At 37.7% G+C, this 15742-nt stretch overlaps 1 protein-coding gene across 7 annotated transcripts in view; it reads right to left on the bottom strand.

Annotated features, from left to right (window-relative positions):
• DBT (dihydrolipoamide branched chain transacylase E2) overlaps window positions 1-15742 on the bottom strand; it is a 74760-nt gene that overhangs the window by 39311 nt on the left and 19707 nt on the right. For all 7 annotated transcript variants that reach the window (XR_009213676.1, XM_058439547.1, XM_058439544.1 and 4 more), the window contains 2 exons: window positions 14154-14335; window positions 1828-1949 (listed from right to left, as the gene is read on the bottom strand). Coding sequence is in view for 6 of the 7 variants with exons in the window: in XM_058439547.1 (XP_058295530.1) it covers window positions 1828-1949; window positions 14154-14335 (304 nt within the window). In the remaining variant the exon portion in view is untranslated. The remainder of the gene's footprint in view (window positions 1-1827; window positions 1950-14153; window positions 14336-15742) is intronic.

Raw genomic sequence — 15742 nt, 5'->3', positions numbered from 1 at the left:
TTCTGGTAGTTACTTTGGAAAGATCAGTACAAAACATTTAATTCTATGTAAATACAAATAAACATAAAAGCTTGGAATGATCTCCTCATATATAGTATGTATTAATTTCTTAGGGATAGGCCCCATTTCATTTGTATCAGTGCATCTCTAAGGATGACTAAAATAATAAAGGACTTTACTAAGGCAAACACTAAGTTTGTAACAAATGGCCTATGAAAATTTAAACAAATAATTTTTAGGCAGTTACAAACAACTGTAAATGCCACTGGTTCTTAATTTTAAACAAACTCAATTCATAAATATGCAAATTGAAAAAAAAGATGATTTCTGATAACTAAATCCAATATTTAATTTTTAGTAATCATACAAGCACTCTATCCAAATATTCTGTACACATCTTTAGGGAGTGTTTTAGGAAAGCCAAATCATACATTTCTTCTATATATTTCTTTCTATATTATTAAGAAAAAATTTATTAAAATGCTTTATAGATTTCAAAGCAAAATGTTAAATCATTATTTCATCTGATGCCCTTAATAACCTAATGTTCCACGTTACTATATCTATTTTCTGTTATGCTAAATGGTCTTCATACTTAAACACATTTAAGGGTTACATAACATTTCATCAAGGATATATAACATAATTTGAACACGTATGCATCTTCTAATTTTTGGCTATATAAAATACAAGGAAGAATGATTCCTAGATTATTTTCTTGGGATAGTTCCCCAGTGGCAGGATAACTGGCTGAAAGAATATGAACATTTTAATGACCCTATTACATATTTCACAAAATATAAACTTTTATTTTTTTCCCACAACAACCTTACTTTTCTCAAAAAGAGACAAACAAAAAGTCTCATTGTGGGGCACAGTGGGAAGTATTCAGGTTTCAGAACCAGACAGGTTTGTGTTCAAATCCCTAGTTCAGCTTACTTGGTTTTAGATAAGTTAATCAACCTTCCTGCAGGGTCGTTGTGAGGATTACAGATAATGTGTCTATAGTGTCTGGCACATATGTGCTCAAATAATGGAGGCAATGATTGTTGAGGTCGTACATAACGTCTAAAAGCACAGGTTTTGGAGTGATATAGACTCACTTTTGAATTCTGGCTGTTGCTATGTTAGCTGTGTGACTTTAGACTAGTTACTTAAACCCTCCAAGTCTTAAAATAGCTCCTTATCTTACAGGGTTAAATGAGAATATGTAAATACCTATCCCAGTGCAAGGGAGCCACCCTGCCTGGCATTCCACCTTCCATTCAGTCAATGACCGGCAGAGGAAATACAAAACGCCAGCCTCCTTGCCTCAAAGCAGTAATTCTGTGGTTCTCCCTTGCACCCTCAGATCAGGCCAGAGTCTTTCTTTTTTTCCTTAGGACCACGGCAAGCTTTGGGACAGGCCAGATGCTTGATACCATAACCATGTCTGGCCAATTTCCCTTCTCTTCCCTTTCTTATCCTGCTTCCTTCATTCCCTTTACAGGTTTCCCCTCCTTCAAATTCCTATCTCATGCTGTGCCTCTAGAGCACCTGACCTAAGACCTGGTATTTACAAGTGCTCAATAAATGGTAGCTCTTACTGTTATTAGGCTCTAAGAAAGAATAATAAAATCATACAGCTCAATTGATAGTAAGCAATAAGTTTACAACTTCTCATTTCTCCCATGTATTTTTATGCAACTATCACTTTTCAGTAGCAAATATTTTCATGTTTCCTTAATTTCATTGAGCTATTTCATCATGGGATAGTTGGCTAATTTTTCAGAGATACAAATGTACACTTCCTATACAATCTCAGACTTAAATATTCAGAGAACTTACATTGTTTTCCATTGCCAGACGGCGAACTGCAGGAGTTGCCAGTGTTTTTCGGCCCTTTATCTCTTGGTGTGTATGTTCATCATGGGACACTGCAGGAGTTTCAACAACATCTTCTTCTGAATCTGGTAACAAGGTAAAACTTAACTTCAGTTGAAATTTTTTTTTTTTTTTACATCTTAGTGGCCTATAATATCTAAATAAATTAAAGTTTATAGTCTAAATGTATAAAAGTTGAACTACTTCAGATAGGAAAACACAACTATCCTAATGGTATGGGTAGAGTGGGGGGGTGTGTGTGCCGGTACCTGGTACTTTTTAATTATTAGTACCTGGTGGATATGTCACTCCTGTTGAAATAATATAGCAGCTACAAGTTTAAAAATGAGACTTTTCCTCAAGAAATTTTAAAATGTGTTGTGGCTAGGTACAGTGGCTCACGCCTGCAATCCCAGCAATTTGGGAGGTCAAGGCAGGAGGATCACCTGAGCCCAGGCATTCAAGACTAGCTGGGGCAACATAGGGAGACCCCATCTGCACAAAAAACTTAAAAATTAGCTGAGCTTGGTGGCACACACCTGTGGTCCCAGCTACTTGGGAGACCGAGGTGGGAGGATTGCTTGAGCCCAGGAGGTCGAGGCTGCAGTGAGCTGTAATTGCATCACTGCACTCCAGCCTAGATGACAGTGAGACCCTGTCTCAAAAAAAAAATTTGTATTTTAAACATTTTTCTAATAAAATTATCATTTATATTTATAAACAGCATGGAATAAGGATCAAATGTAAGATAAATTATATGAAAGAATGGGCTGGGCACAATGGCTCATGCCTGTAATCCCAACACTCTAGCAGGCCAAGGTGGGTGGATCACTTACTTGAGCCTAGGAGTTTAAGACCAGCCTGGGCGATAAAGTGAGACTCCCCATCTCTACAAGTGAATTTTAAAAATTAGCTGGGTACGATAGCACACATCTGTGGTCCAAGCTACACAGGAAGCTGAGGGGGGAGAATCACTTAAGCCCAGGAAGTCAAGCCTGCAGTGAGCCACGTTGGCGCCACAGCACTCTAGGTTGGGTGAAAAAGTGAGACCCAGTCTCAAAAAAAACCGCACAAGAATCATATAAAATCTATGACAATCTTAAACACTTTCCTGAGATGACATAGTACTTAAAAGTTTTCTCTGCTTTGAATAGTTTAAGAAATGCTGTGTTGGCTGGGTATGGTTGCTCACACCTGTAATCCCAACACTTTGGGAGGTAAAGGCAGGAGAATTGCTTGAGGCCAGGAGTTCGAGATCAGCCAGGGCAACATAGGGAGACCCTCTCTCTATAAAAAATTTTAAAATTAGCCAGGTGTGGTGGTGTGTGCCTGTAGTCCCAGCTACTCAGGAGGCTGAAGTGGGAGGATCACTTGGGCCCAAGAAGTCAAGGCTGCAATGAGTCATGGTCGCACAACTGCACTCCAGCCTGGGTGACAGAGCAAGGCTGCCTCAAAAAGAAAAAGAAAAAAGGAAAAGAAAAAAGAATTGCTGTGGCTAATCTAATTTGGTTGTTTTATTCTCTAGTTCTGGATTCCTGTTATTAGAAAAACTATCTCAGGCTACTAGCATATATTTCTGCAAGCAAAAAAAAAAAAAAATGTTTTTGAGAGCATTTAATTGTCAAATTCTGCTGTTAGGAAATCAGTGATGTATACGTATAGCAGAATCTGTGTGAATTGGTAGATTAAAGACTGGCAGAACTTCTGAAAATGGACAGACAACTGAATCTGCTTTGACAGTTTTGACATTCATTTCTAGGTAAATAAAAATCTTCTACTACTGCAACTATGATAAGATAGTCTATTCATTCCTCTTTACTAGTCTATGAATTGGCCCAGTGGAGCTACAAAGAAATTCTCCTAAAGGTGAGGAAGGGAAGAGAAAAAAACCCAAAACTTGTATTGAGCACTTATTATGTGTCAAATACTGTCCTGCATATGCAGTATCTTACTTTTCATTATGACTGTTTAAGATAGGTGTTATTATCCCCATTTTACAGACAGTTTAAAAAGTGAGGTTTGACTGAACAGATTGGCTCAAAGTCAGACACCTAATAAATCTAAGAGCTGAATACAGTCCTAGGGCTGACTCAGTCTGTGCTGTTTCCATTAGTTCATAGCCCTAGTAAATTTTCTTTCTGGTCAAAGTAGCTAGAATACAACTCCTATAGTTCAAGGCATAATTTTGTTGAATTTTCAGAATCTCTGTATATTCTCTACATCTGTTAAAGTCATTGGAGAAATGAGTAAGAAAGATTAGCATGCGGAACCAAGATCCAAAGGAAAATCAGGGGATTCAATGGTAGGAACCCCAATATGGTAGGAACTCCAATGCTAACTTGGATAATGCATATTTGCTGAAGAGAATGTATAAATATCCAAATATATAATATACAAAAATTATTACATTATTTCCAAAAGACCAAGTAATTTATTGTTACTCACCTTTCTGGAAAACATTTTGTGATATATTACCTACATAGTACTACCCTTTTAGAGTAACTTGGGTGTAAATATGAATGACAAACTTACTTGTGAGAAGTCACTCATATATTATTTCTAATAAGTCATGTAGTTGTTGGAATAAAGCTGCCTCTTAACCAAGTAATAAAATACCGCCTTACTACACAGCAGAAGATTTTAAATAATCTTCAAAATGTTTATTTTTTGCTTTTTTTTTTTAAATACAGACAGTGTTTCACTATGTTGCCCAGGCTGGTCTTGAACTCCTAACTTCAAGTGACCTCCTGCCTTGGCCTCCTTCAGTGTTTTTACACATATTTTCTCCTCGGATTACAAAAATGTTATGAGTATGTAGGACAGATTTCGCAATGTTACCAATGTAGAAACGGACTCTCAGGGGGATGAAGTTGACCAAACTTGAATTTCACAAGTCTCCCCAGTTGATATGACTTCAGTGTTTCTAGCATCACAGTCTAATATGTGAGATTTTAGCCTTTGATGATTGATCTTCAGTTAGGGAATTAGAGTACAGTTTTAAAAGCTTTAACTAATTTTAAGAAAAAGCAAACTCTGGTAAGCACTTTTTCTTATGAAGCCTGTCAATTTTGTGTTAAGGTAACTACTCGTAGAAAGCAAATTTATAATAAAACCACATTATTTCAGGTTAACTAAATAAAAGAATAATATAAATTGATAAAACTGTGAAACTGCAATATTCTTAGGTATTTCTAAGAATAACATTAAGTAATCCAATTAATTCACTCAGCTAGGAGAAATTCTTTTAAGGAAAATGCTTTGAAATACTAAAGTATTCAAGTGTGTTTGGAAGACCTTTCTTCATAGCACAAAAATAAACTTTAGTTTCTGTCCGAATGTTCATAAATTGAAAATTAAGGACATCTAAACTGAAAAGATTTCATTGCATTTTCTTTTTCATTTCAAATTATTAAAACAGCAAATTCAATCAATTTAATCTACAATAGGCTATACAAAATAAACAGTTATAGCTACCAAGAGCACCTACTATGCCTAGCATTGAACCATGCAATTTATGTTACTGAATGTAGTTAGATGATACACTACATTATTGGAATGGTTTTATGTCAAAGAGCTTTTCTTTAAAACATTTTATACCAATCCTGGTAAAACATTTCAATATCATAAAATCTATGTATTTGTAAACTAAACTGTGTTGTTGTAGCAGAATTTTATAAATATGCATATGTACAGTGTTAGAAAGTAAGTCCCATTACTCTAGATGCAAAATGAAGCTGATACCCATCCTCTCTGAACTAAATTATCAGTGTAACAAAGTGGTTAGGAGCATGGGCTTTCACATTAAACAGAGCTGAGGTCAAATCCTAACTCCACCACTTAGTAGCTATGTAATCACAGGCAGGTTATTTAACCTCTCAGAGTCTCAACGGTCCATGTGTCAAAAGCAGATATTACATTTGTTAAATGAGATATATATACAGTATTAGCACAGAGAAACCAATCAACAATACAAGTTGATGTTAAGGGGTAAATGCAATATAATGGCAGAATAATATGAGTTTTATAAAGTATTCTGCTAAAGCTCACGTCCCTCTTTCTCCTCCTTTCACTGCCCCATGGTACCTCTCAATTAGGTTCAGTAACTCTCCACTTGGTGGAGCATCCTGGCAACTTCATCTTAACATAGCTTCATGGCCCAGAGTACCTAAAATAGGTGCCATACAGCCTCAGCATTAAAACTGTGCACTTGACCCAGAGGAAAGGTATTTACACTCTCAATCAGCTCCTATTTGCCTTTGTTAGCAAATATTTCTTAACAAACTTGGTTATATGTCTTCTCAGAAAGTTGGGAAGGTGGGTGATGACCTGGCACAAGGACAATCTAAACAGGCTGAAAAACTAAAAATCAAACGCAGAATTGTATTGTTTCTAGTACAGTGGTGAATGTTCATAACATGTCTTTGCATAATCAAAAAAGCTTACTCAATATCCTCACTTTAAGAATTAACATATATGAAATTTTAAAAACAAAATTAATGATTTCTCTCAAAAAAATGTTTTTGAAAAGTTTTGGTACAAAGAGCCTTAGTTGTTTAGAAAAGTGAGGAATCATTTTACTGCATTAAATAAATAGAGGCTAGAGAAAGCATCTGTCACCACATCAGCTGTAAAGACAACTCGAGGTAACACAATTTAAACTGAGTTGGTTTTAGTTTTGTTTTGGTTTTGAGACAGGGTTTCCTCTGTCTGAGTAGCCAGGACTACAGGGGTGTACTACCACACCTGTCTAATTTTTTTGTTTGTTTTGTGTGTGGGTGTTTTTAAGAAACTGGGTCTTGCTCTGTCACCTGGGCTGGAATGCAGTGGCACAATCATAGCTCAATGCAGCCTCAAACTCCTGGGCTCAAGTGATCCTCCCACCTCAGCCTCCTGCATAGCTGGGACTACAGGTGTGCTCCACCACACTTGGCTAATTTTTAAAATTTTTTGTAGAGATGAGGTCTCGCTGTGTTGCCCAGGCTAGTCTCAAACTCCTGGCTTCAAATGATCCTCCTACTTGGGCCTCCCAAAGTGCTGGGACTACAGGCATGAGTGACTGCACATGGTCTAAACCAAGTTTACAGTAGACAAGGCACTGAAACATGGAATAGCTTTGATATAATGGTGATAATGTTAAGTAAAAAAAAATTAAGTAACTGGATTTCAACTTGTAATTTTTTTTAATAGTATATGCCTTCTTATATGTCACAGATACAAGTTGGCATAAGTGAGTCCAGTAAACTGTTTTGAAGTAGAGGTCTGTTACAGTCAAAGGACTCATAGACAGGACTCGGAGGTCACAAATACAGTTTCCCTCACCAAAATTATCATGACCCTCTAGCTTTGAAAAGCAGACTACTACTATGTTACAAAAGACAGTACTATAGAATATAATTAGCATTACAAGATAGGACTTAATTTCCAATACTACTATTAAGATGTCTAGTCTTGATCTCTTCTACCCTTCATGGCTCTATGCTATAATAATTTTCCACCTGTAAAATGTTAATAATATAATTTATACTTCTAGAAGACTTTGTGTTCGTCTTTTATATAATTGGTTTTACTAGCATTAAGACGCGAAAAACATAAATTCAATATTACTACAAATTCTTGCTTAAGAAAAGATACATAAAATATTTAGAAATCTTTCTTATTTCCACAATTAAAACGAAGCATATATAAATTTCTCTCATTTAGCTGAATTTAATTTCTACAGGCCTGCTTATTTGATACATGGGCTTATGCTTCATAGTTTATTCTTACAATAAAAATATAAAAAACAAGTCCAAATATAAAAGCAAAAAGGTACAGATGTGAAATAAAACTAGCATGCAGGATAATTGTTTAAAACATATTACGAATGGCAAATGAAATAGAATGGCTAGCAAATTATCAGTTCTCTATGAAGAATACTGTCAGATAATTTTTACTGTAAATATAACCTATCCAATGCCATTAATTTTGTTCTAAGCTTTACTGAGATACAGCTGACACACAATAAACTGCACAAACATAAAATATAAAATCTGATGCTGGGCATGGTAGCTCATGTCTGTAATCCTAGCACTTTGGGAGGCTGAGGCGGGCAGATCATAAGGTCAGGAGATCAAGACCATCCTGGCCAACATGGTGAAACCCCATCTCTACTAAAAATACAAAAATTAGCTGGGTGTGGTGGTGCGTGCCTGCCTGTAGTCCCAGCTACTCGGGAGGCTGAGGCAGGAGATTTGCTTAAACTAGGGAGTCGGAGGTCACAGTGAGCCGACATCATGCCACTGCACTCCAGCCTGGCGACAGAGTGAGACTCCGTCTCAAAAAAAAATATCTATATATATATATATAGATATACACACACACATACATATATAATCTGATAAGCTTTGAAATATATATATACTCATAAACCATCACCATAATCAAGATAACGAACATGTCTATCACTTCCAGAAGTTTCCTCGTACTCCTTGGTAATGCCTCCTTCCCAACCCTTCCTACCCTCCATACTCCGTCACCAGGCAACCACTCATTGGTTTTCTGTCATTAGAGATTAGTTTGGATTTTCTAAAATTTTATGTACATGGAATCATATAGCATGTTTTCTTTTGAGTGGTGGGGTCTGGCTTTCACTCAGCATAATTTCTTTAAGATTTATCATGTTATAGAGAATATTAATTTTTGTGAAAAAAAATTCTCCAGAAAAAACACAGGCCCCTCACAAAATGTACTGTGATTTTATAATTTGCTATACTCAGATTTATTAAGTTGGATCTTACTTGAGATGTCAAAACAAACTCTAAAAACAAAACCAGCACCAGGTGTAGTGGCTCACACCTACAATCCCAGCACTTTGGGAGGCAGAGGCAGGCAGATCACTTGAGGCCAGGAGTTCAAGACCAGCCTGGCCAACACGGTGAAACCTCACCTCTACTAAAAAAACAAAAATTAGCCAGGTGTGGTGGCACATGCCTGGAATCCCAGCTTCTAGGGTGGCTGAGGCAAGAGAATTGCTTGAACCCAGGAGGTGGAGGTTGCAGTGAGCTGGGATTGTGCCACTGCACTCCAGCCTGGGAGACAGAGCAAGACTCCATCTCACACAAAAAAAAAAGAAACAAAAAATCAAAAGGCCAATTAGCTGGGCATGATGGAGTCCTAACTACTTGGGAAGCTAAGGCAAGAGGACTGCTTGTGCCCAGGAATTCAAGGCTATAATGAGCTATGATCGTGCCACTGCACTCTAGCTTGTACAACACAGCAAGACCCCATGTCAAAAAACAAAACAAAACAAATAACAAACTCCAATTGTTTACTTGTTCATATAAATAACTTGCTTTTTTAGATGACTTAAATTGGTATCTAATCTGGTTTCCAGCTTGGACATTCTAATTTAATGACATCCACAATACTGTTCAAAATCCTTGTCAGTTTATGCCAAGAATGAAACACTCTTTCCTTTCTAAATCTGAATCAAAAAAAAAAAAAAAAAAGCTGTGTTTATTTCAGGTAATTCTAAAGGTGAATTTTTGTTTTGTTTTTCTTTAAATTTTTCTAAATCATGCCTTTTTTTTTTTTTTTTTTTGAGACAGGGTCCTGTTGTTACCCAGGCTAGAGTGCAGTGGCATTAACACAGCTCACTGCAGCCTCTACCTCCTGGGCTCAAGTGATCCTCTCACCTCAGTCTCCCAAGTAGCTGGGACCACAGGTGCACGCCACCACACCTGGCTAATTTTTTTTATTTTTTGTAGAGATGGGGTCTCATTATGTTGCCCAGGCTAGTCTCAAACTCCCAGGCTCAAGTGATTCTCCCACCTTAGCCTCCCAAAATGTTAGGATTACTGGCGTGAGCCACTGTGCCTAGCCAATAATGTCTTTCAAAAGAAATTTAGAATCAAAGTAATAGGAAGCACCCCTAATGCCCAGATTATAGCCTCTTATTCATTCTACACTAATACTTAAAGGAACAAGAGCCCCTGAAGAAATGAATGATTCCAGGTATGGGGTGGGAAAAGTATGAGGTGAATCCCAGAACATCTTTTGTGCCAAAAGCAAGGAATCTTCTAAAAGTTAACAGGACAATGTTAATAGAACGCATAGGAGCCAGGTTGAAGGGGTCACTACTATAATGATTTGAGCATCGAGAAGAATAATGATTGTAATCAACTAAACACATGAAATCAGTTGAAATACTGTCATGCATTGCTTAATGATGGGAGTATGTTCTGAGAAATGCATTGCTATGTGATTTCACAATTATCCAAACTTGAGTGTGCACTTACACAAATGTAGATGGTATAGCCTACTATGCACCTAGGCTATATGAAATAGCCTATTGCTCCTAGGTCACAAACCTGTGGAGCATGTTATTGTCCTGAATATTGTAGGTGACTGTAACACAATGGTAAATATTTGTGTATTTAAACATATATAAACATTAAAGAAGTATAGTAAAGATGTGTTATAATCTTATGGGACCACTGTCGTATATGCAGTCTGTTGTTGACCATAACGTCATTATGCAACATATGACCATACACTCATACATACACTGAGAATGCTGGAAAAATTACTATCAGCATTTGAAGTGACTACTAAAGGAACTCCTTACTTCGAGAACTGGTAAAGGGAAAGAATTAAGCATTTATTTTCTTTCCAGTAAGAACTGTATTTCATACAGGTAGCATACAGATAGCCCCAATACAGATAGCCCCAACTGATGAGAGGGAAAAGGACCACTTTACAGAAGAATGCCAGCTAATAATGTTAAAGGAATGACAAAATCCAAAAATCATCATTCCACAACCACTAAAGCAGTTATTGATTTAGGAAGGATCTCAGATGATATTAGAACCTACTTATTTAGTGTCAAAGCTAACACTACATACATAATTTTCTGGTTACAAAAGGGGAAAACACAACTCCACAATAGATGGGTAAGTGTATCATTATCCCAGTTCAGTGTTTAAACTTAGCATCACTATGGCAGTCATGAGATGTTAAGTATATCCTGATGTGAAGCAACATGAATCTGTGATGTATTCCACCCAAAATATTTAACTTGAATTCAGTCTTTATTTTTTAATTTTTTGTTTGTTTGTTTTTAAGATAGAGTCTCGCTCTGTCTCCCAGGCTGGAGCGCAGGGGCGCAATCTTGGCTCACCACAACCTCTGCCTCTGGGGTTCAAGCAATTCTGTCTCAGCCTCCCGAGTAGGCGAGATTACAGGCATGTGCCACCACACCCGGCTAATTTTTGTATTTTTAGTAGACATGGGGTTTCACCATGTTGGCCAGCCAGGCTGGTCTCAAACTCCTGACCTCAAGTGATTCACTCACCCTGGCCTCCCAAAGTGCTGGAATTACAGGTGTGAGCCACTGAGCCCAGCCTGAATTCAGCCTTTAAAACTTACTTCCAGCTTACAGGAAATAAAAGGACTAGAGGAACAAGTTAAATAACACAATGCAACGAGACAAATCCAAAAAGTTTGACATTCTGCAAAACAAAGGCAATCTCTTCAAATCAGTGTCATGAAACAAAAGTAGAGGAGGATAAACTAGACTAAAAGAGACTTAAGAGATATAACAACTAGGTGCAATGTATGGTACTATATTAGATCCCAGTTAAAAAAAATCTATTGAAATATCAAGGGCATTTTGGGGATAATTCAGGAAATCTAAATATGGTCTGTGGATCATATAAAATGGAAATAGGCCAGGCGTGGTGGCTCATGCCTGTAATTCCAGCACTTCAGGAGGATGGGGCCAGCAGATCACTTGAGGTCAGGAGTTCAAGACCAGTCTGGCCAATATGGTGAAGCCCCATCTCTATAAAAAAATACAAATATTAGCCAGGCACAGTGGCACACACCTGTAGTCCTAGCTACTCAGGAGGCTGAGATGGGAGAGTCGCTTGAACCTGGGAGGTGGAGGTTGCAGTGAGCTGAGATCACGCCACTGCACTCCAGCCTGGGTGACAGAGCAAGACTCCGTCTCAAACAAACAAAAAAATAAAATTGAAATGTACTGTCATGAAAACATAGATGAACAAAGCAAACAGATTGGACTACAGCACATACAATATATTATTTTGGTTAAAAAAATACCTACATGTACACATATGACCTAGAAAAATATCTGGAATGATATACATGAATCCATCGAGTGTGATTTGTGAACATTAGGATTTTTGTTGTTTTGGTTTACTGTGTTTTAGAACTTTCTGCAATGCACCTCTCCTGCTTTTATAATAATAAAAAGTAGTAGGAAGCCTTCAATAAATCATCTTCTAGCTTTTAGAGGCAACATGTCATAGTAGAAAATATTCTGGACATGGACTCAGGACATCTAAGTTATAACTTTAGTCCTGTCACCAACCATTGAGCAAATTGTCCAACCTTTCCTTTTCTTCTTTTCTTTTTTAAGAGATGGAGTCTCACTCTGTCACCTAGGCTGGATGGAGTGCAGTGGTGCGATCTCGGCTCACTGCAACCTCCGCCTCCCAGGTTCAAGCGATTCTCCTGTCTCAGCCTCCCGAGTAGCTAGGACTACAGGCATGCAGCACCACGCCTGGCTAATTTTTGTATTTTTAGTAGAGATGGGGTTTCACCATGTTGGCCAGGATGGTCTCCATCTCTTGACCTCGTGATCACCCACCTCGGCCTCCCAAAGTGCTGGGATTAACAGGCGTGAGCCACCGCACCCAGCATGTCCAACCTTTCTAGTTGGGTTTAGTTTCTTCATCTGCTAAACTGGAATACTTCACAGAATAGTAAGTGTAAAAAATTTTATAAATTATACGATGTGATTCTGGAAAAAAGATGGTAATATTAGTTATTGTTCTACCGACTGCAGAACTAAGTGTCAGCCAGACACTGTAATTGAATTACTCCTGCTAGACTTCTGAATTACAGTGAGATATCTTTATCTCAGCACTTCCAAGGTGGGAATGCTGGCCTAGGAGTTCTGTCACAGAGCCTATTGCTCTTGCAGCCCCTAGTATCAAAACTGATTCCTAGATGACAAAACTTTGGTATATCACAACAGTGCTGTAGGGAACTTCTGAGTTAGCCAGCCAGCTGCCTGCCACCACTGGGACTGCCAACTGTTTTAGCTTTCCTCTGTAACATTCTCATGATGAATTCCCTGTCTGACAGGACATCTACCACTTGTAAGTCCCATGGTTGCTGCTGCTTCTAAATGCTGGTATCTTTGCTTTCATTTTAATTTTCCTTCTTTTCTCTTCAACTTCTCTTGAAAAAGTTTACAACCATTCCCAACAAGAGTGCTTTTTTTTGTTTGTTTTGTATCAGTGGCAAACAGAGCAATCCATTATATTAGATTTCATCTTTAGATACTCCAATTTTTGTTCTTCGTGGCCAGTATTTTTTTTTTTTTTTTTTTTTTTGAGACGGAGTCTCACTCTGTCGCCCAGGCTGGAGTGCAGTGGCGCAATCTCGGCTCACTGCAAGCTCCGCCTCCCGGGTTCATGCCATTCTCCTGCCTCAGCCTCTCCGAGTAGCTGGGACTACAGGCGCCCGCCACCACGCCCGGCTAATTTTTTTGTATTTTTAGTAGAGACAGGGTTTCACCTTGGTCTCGATCTCCTGACCTCATGATCCGCCCACCTCGGCCTCCCAAAGTGCTGGGATTACAAGCGTGAGCCACTGCACCCGGCCTCGTGGCCAGTATTTATAGCCTGAATCTTTAATTACTGAGAGAGTTTGTTGCCTCTTTGAACACTAAGGTCTCCAGAAGGCAGGACTTCAGGTAAATGAAGTGTTACTGTACACATTTTTAACATGGCAACTGGCCAAAAGATAACCATGACTCACAGAGAACCTTTTCAGTTTTCCTGATTTCGGCTTCTAAAACTCCAACTCAAATCCTGTAAGTTATTAAAAGCCCATCCCCACCCCTTCTTACCCCTCCAAAAGGAGTAACATCACTGACTTATGTGGAACAGTGTATAATGCCACCTGAATGTTTGAGTCATTCCCCAGAGGAGAAAGGATGGGACATCCTCCATCTTTTTTGCAACATTTCATCTCTTCCTTTTGCTATTGCCTTTTTCCCCCCACCTTTGGTTTTGTCTTATCCTACAATTCAGATTTCTATTTTGTGTTGAACTTGCTGCCTTTTTTCACATTGAAAAGATTACATTTCCCCAAGAGCCAAAAATAAATAGGAATAGAAAAAAAAAAAAACAAAAAAAACAAAGATCACTTTTAATTGGGACCCAATGACAAAAAGAGACCAATAATCAATTTGGTAAAATAGATTAACAGACTTACAATACCTTTTAAAGCTTCTGTTTCTATGTCTACTAATGGCTTCCCCACATAGGCAATATCGTCTAGATTATAATAGAGTTTTTTAATGACTCCATCATAACGACTAGTGATGGTAACAGAAGCTTTATCACTTTGAACTTCACAGATGCTGTCAAACTGAGACACTGTATCTCCTTCTTTTACATACCTAAAAGAAAAAGAAATGAGACACTTTTACAGAAACAATCATAAGTACAGATTATATTAAGGATGTAAATGCCATGCTGAGTTAGATCAGTATTCATCTAGCCCAGCATTTACTTTCAGATGGTGTACTAAGAAATGTTTCAGAGATGACTATAATGACTTCCAGAGTCTCTTCAATGTATCTGCAAGAAATACTCAAAAATTTTAAGCAATTCATAGTCTATAATCCAAAAATTTAATTAAACTCTCAGGTTTTCTGTCTGACCCATTTATCAGAAAAACAAGTTCTAAAAATACATTTTTAAAGTGGTATTTCCTTCTATTGTCTTATATTAATTACCCTTTTCCAAACTTTAAGGGATGCCCAATACTTCCAGAAGTAAGTTTAAAAATTGATGTCCTCAATACATATCCTTTGTAATTTCATGAATTTTAGATGGGAGTTCTCCCAGTCTTTCTTCCTAAAATTATTTTAGCCTGTTCTTAGATAAAGTCCTTCTAACCCCATAATCATTTTAGGTATACTTTACAGGCTTTTCTAGATAGTTTTGGCAAACAAAACAGGAGGAATGGGACCAAACCTCAAATAATACATCTAATTTTCATTCTAATGGCATTCTTAATGTCTCTAGCCCTTATTTCTGACTTATTGCCAGCAACAGATAATTGTTGTCATTCTTGCTTCTTGTCCTCCTGTCCTAACCAGTCCTCTGTCTATGATAAAACAGCACCCATGATGTAGAAACCAGCTTTAAAAGCACATACTTTCACTTCCAGAATGATGGATTAAAGACATCTGAAAATCTGCTCTTCCATATGAGCAACAAGTACAGTGACAAAAGTTGTTAAAAATCAATTTTTTCAGAATTTTGGAAATCAAAAAAAGGCTTGCAACAACAGAGAATGATGTATTCAGGAAAAATGGCTGAGTTTTGTAGTATTTTAACTTGCCCAATTTCCATCCTCCTTTCCCTAGCGCAGCAGGAGCCAAATCAGCAGCCTCGCAGCCACTGTAAGGGGACTACTAGGTTTGGATCACCACAAAAAGCAAAATCCCCGGAGAACTGGCACTACAGATGGTCTCTGACTTTTATAATTTTTCAACTTTATGATGGTGTAAAAGCAACAATCCTTCTGTTTTTCACTTTCAGTATTCAATAAACTGCATAAGATATTCAACAGTTCTTTATAAAATAGACTTTGTATTAGATGACTTTGCCCAAATGTGGGCTAAGGTAAGTGTTCCAAGCATGTTTAAGGTAGGCTAGGCTAAACTATGATGTTTGCTAGATTGGGTATATTAAATGCATTTTCAACTTAAGACATTTTAGTTTTGATGGGTTTATGACTTATCCCCATCATAAGTCAAGGAGCATCTGGGTTGTTGTTGGTGGTGGTGGTGGTGGTA

This window comes from Hylobates moloch, unplaced genomic scaffold, assembly GCF_009828535.3.
Source record: "Hylobates moloch isolate HMO894 unplaced genomic scaffold, HMol_V3 SCAFFOLD_5, whole genome shotgun sequence".
Taxonomy (NCBI): Eukaryota; Metazoa; Chordata; class Mammalia; order Primates; family Hylobatidae; genus Hylobates; species Hylobates moloch.
Note: the sequence above shows the minus strand (reverse complement) of the source record. Positions and strands in the feature narration are given on the sequence as shown.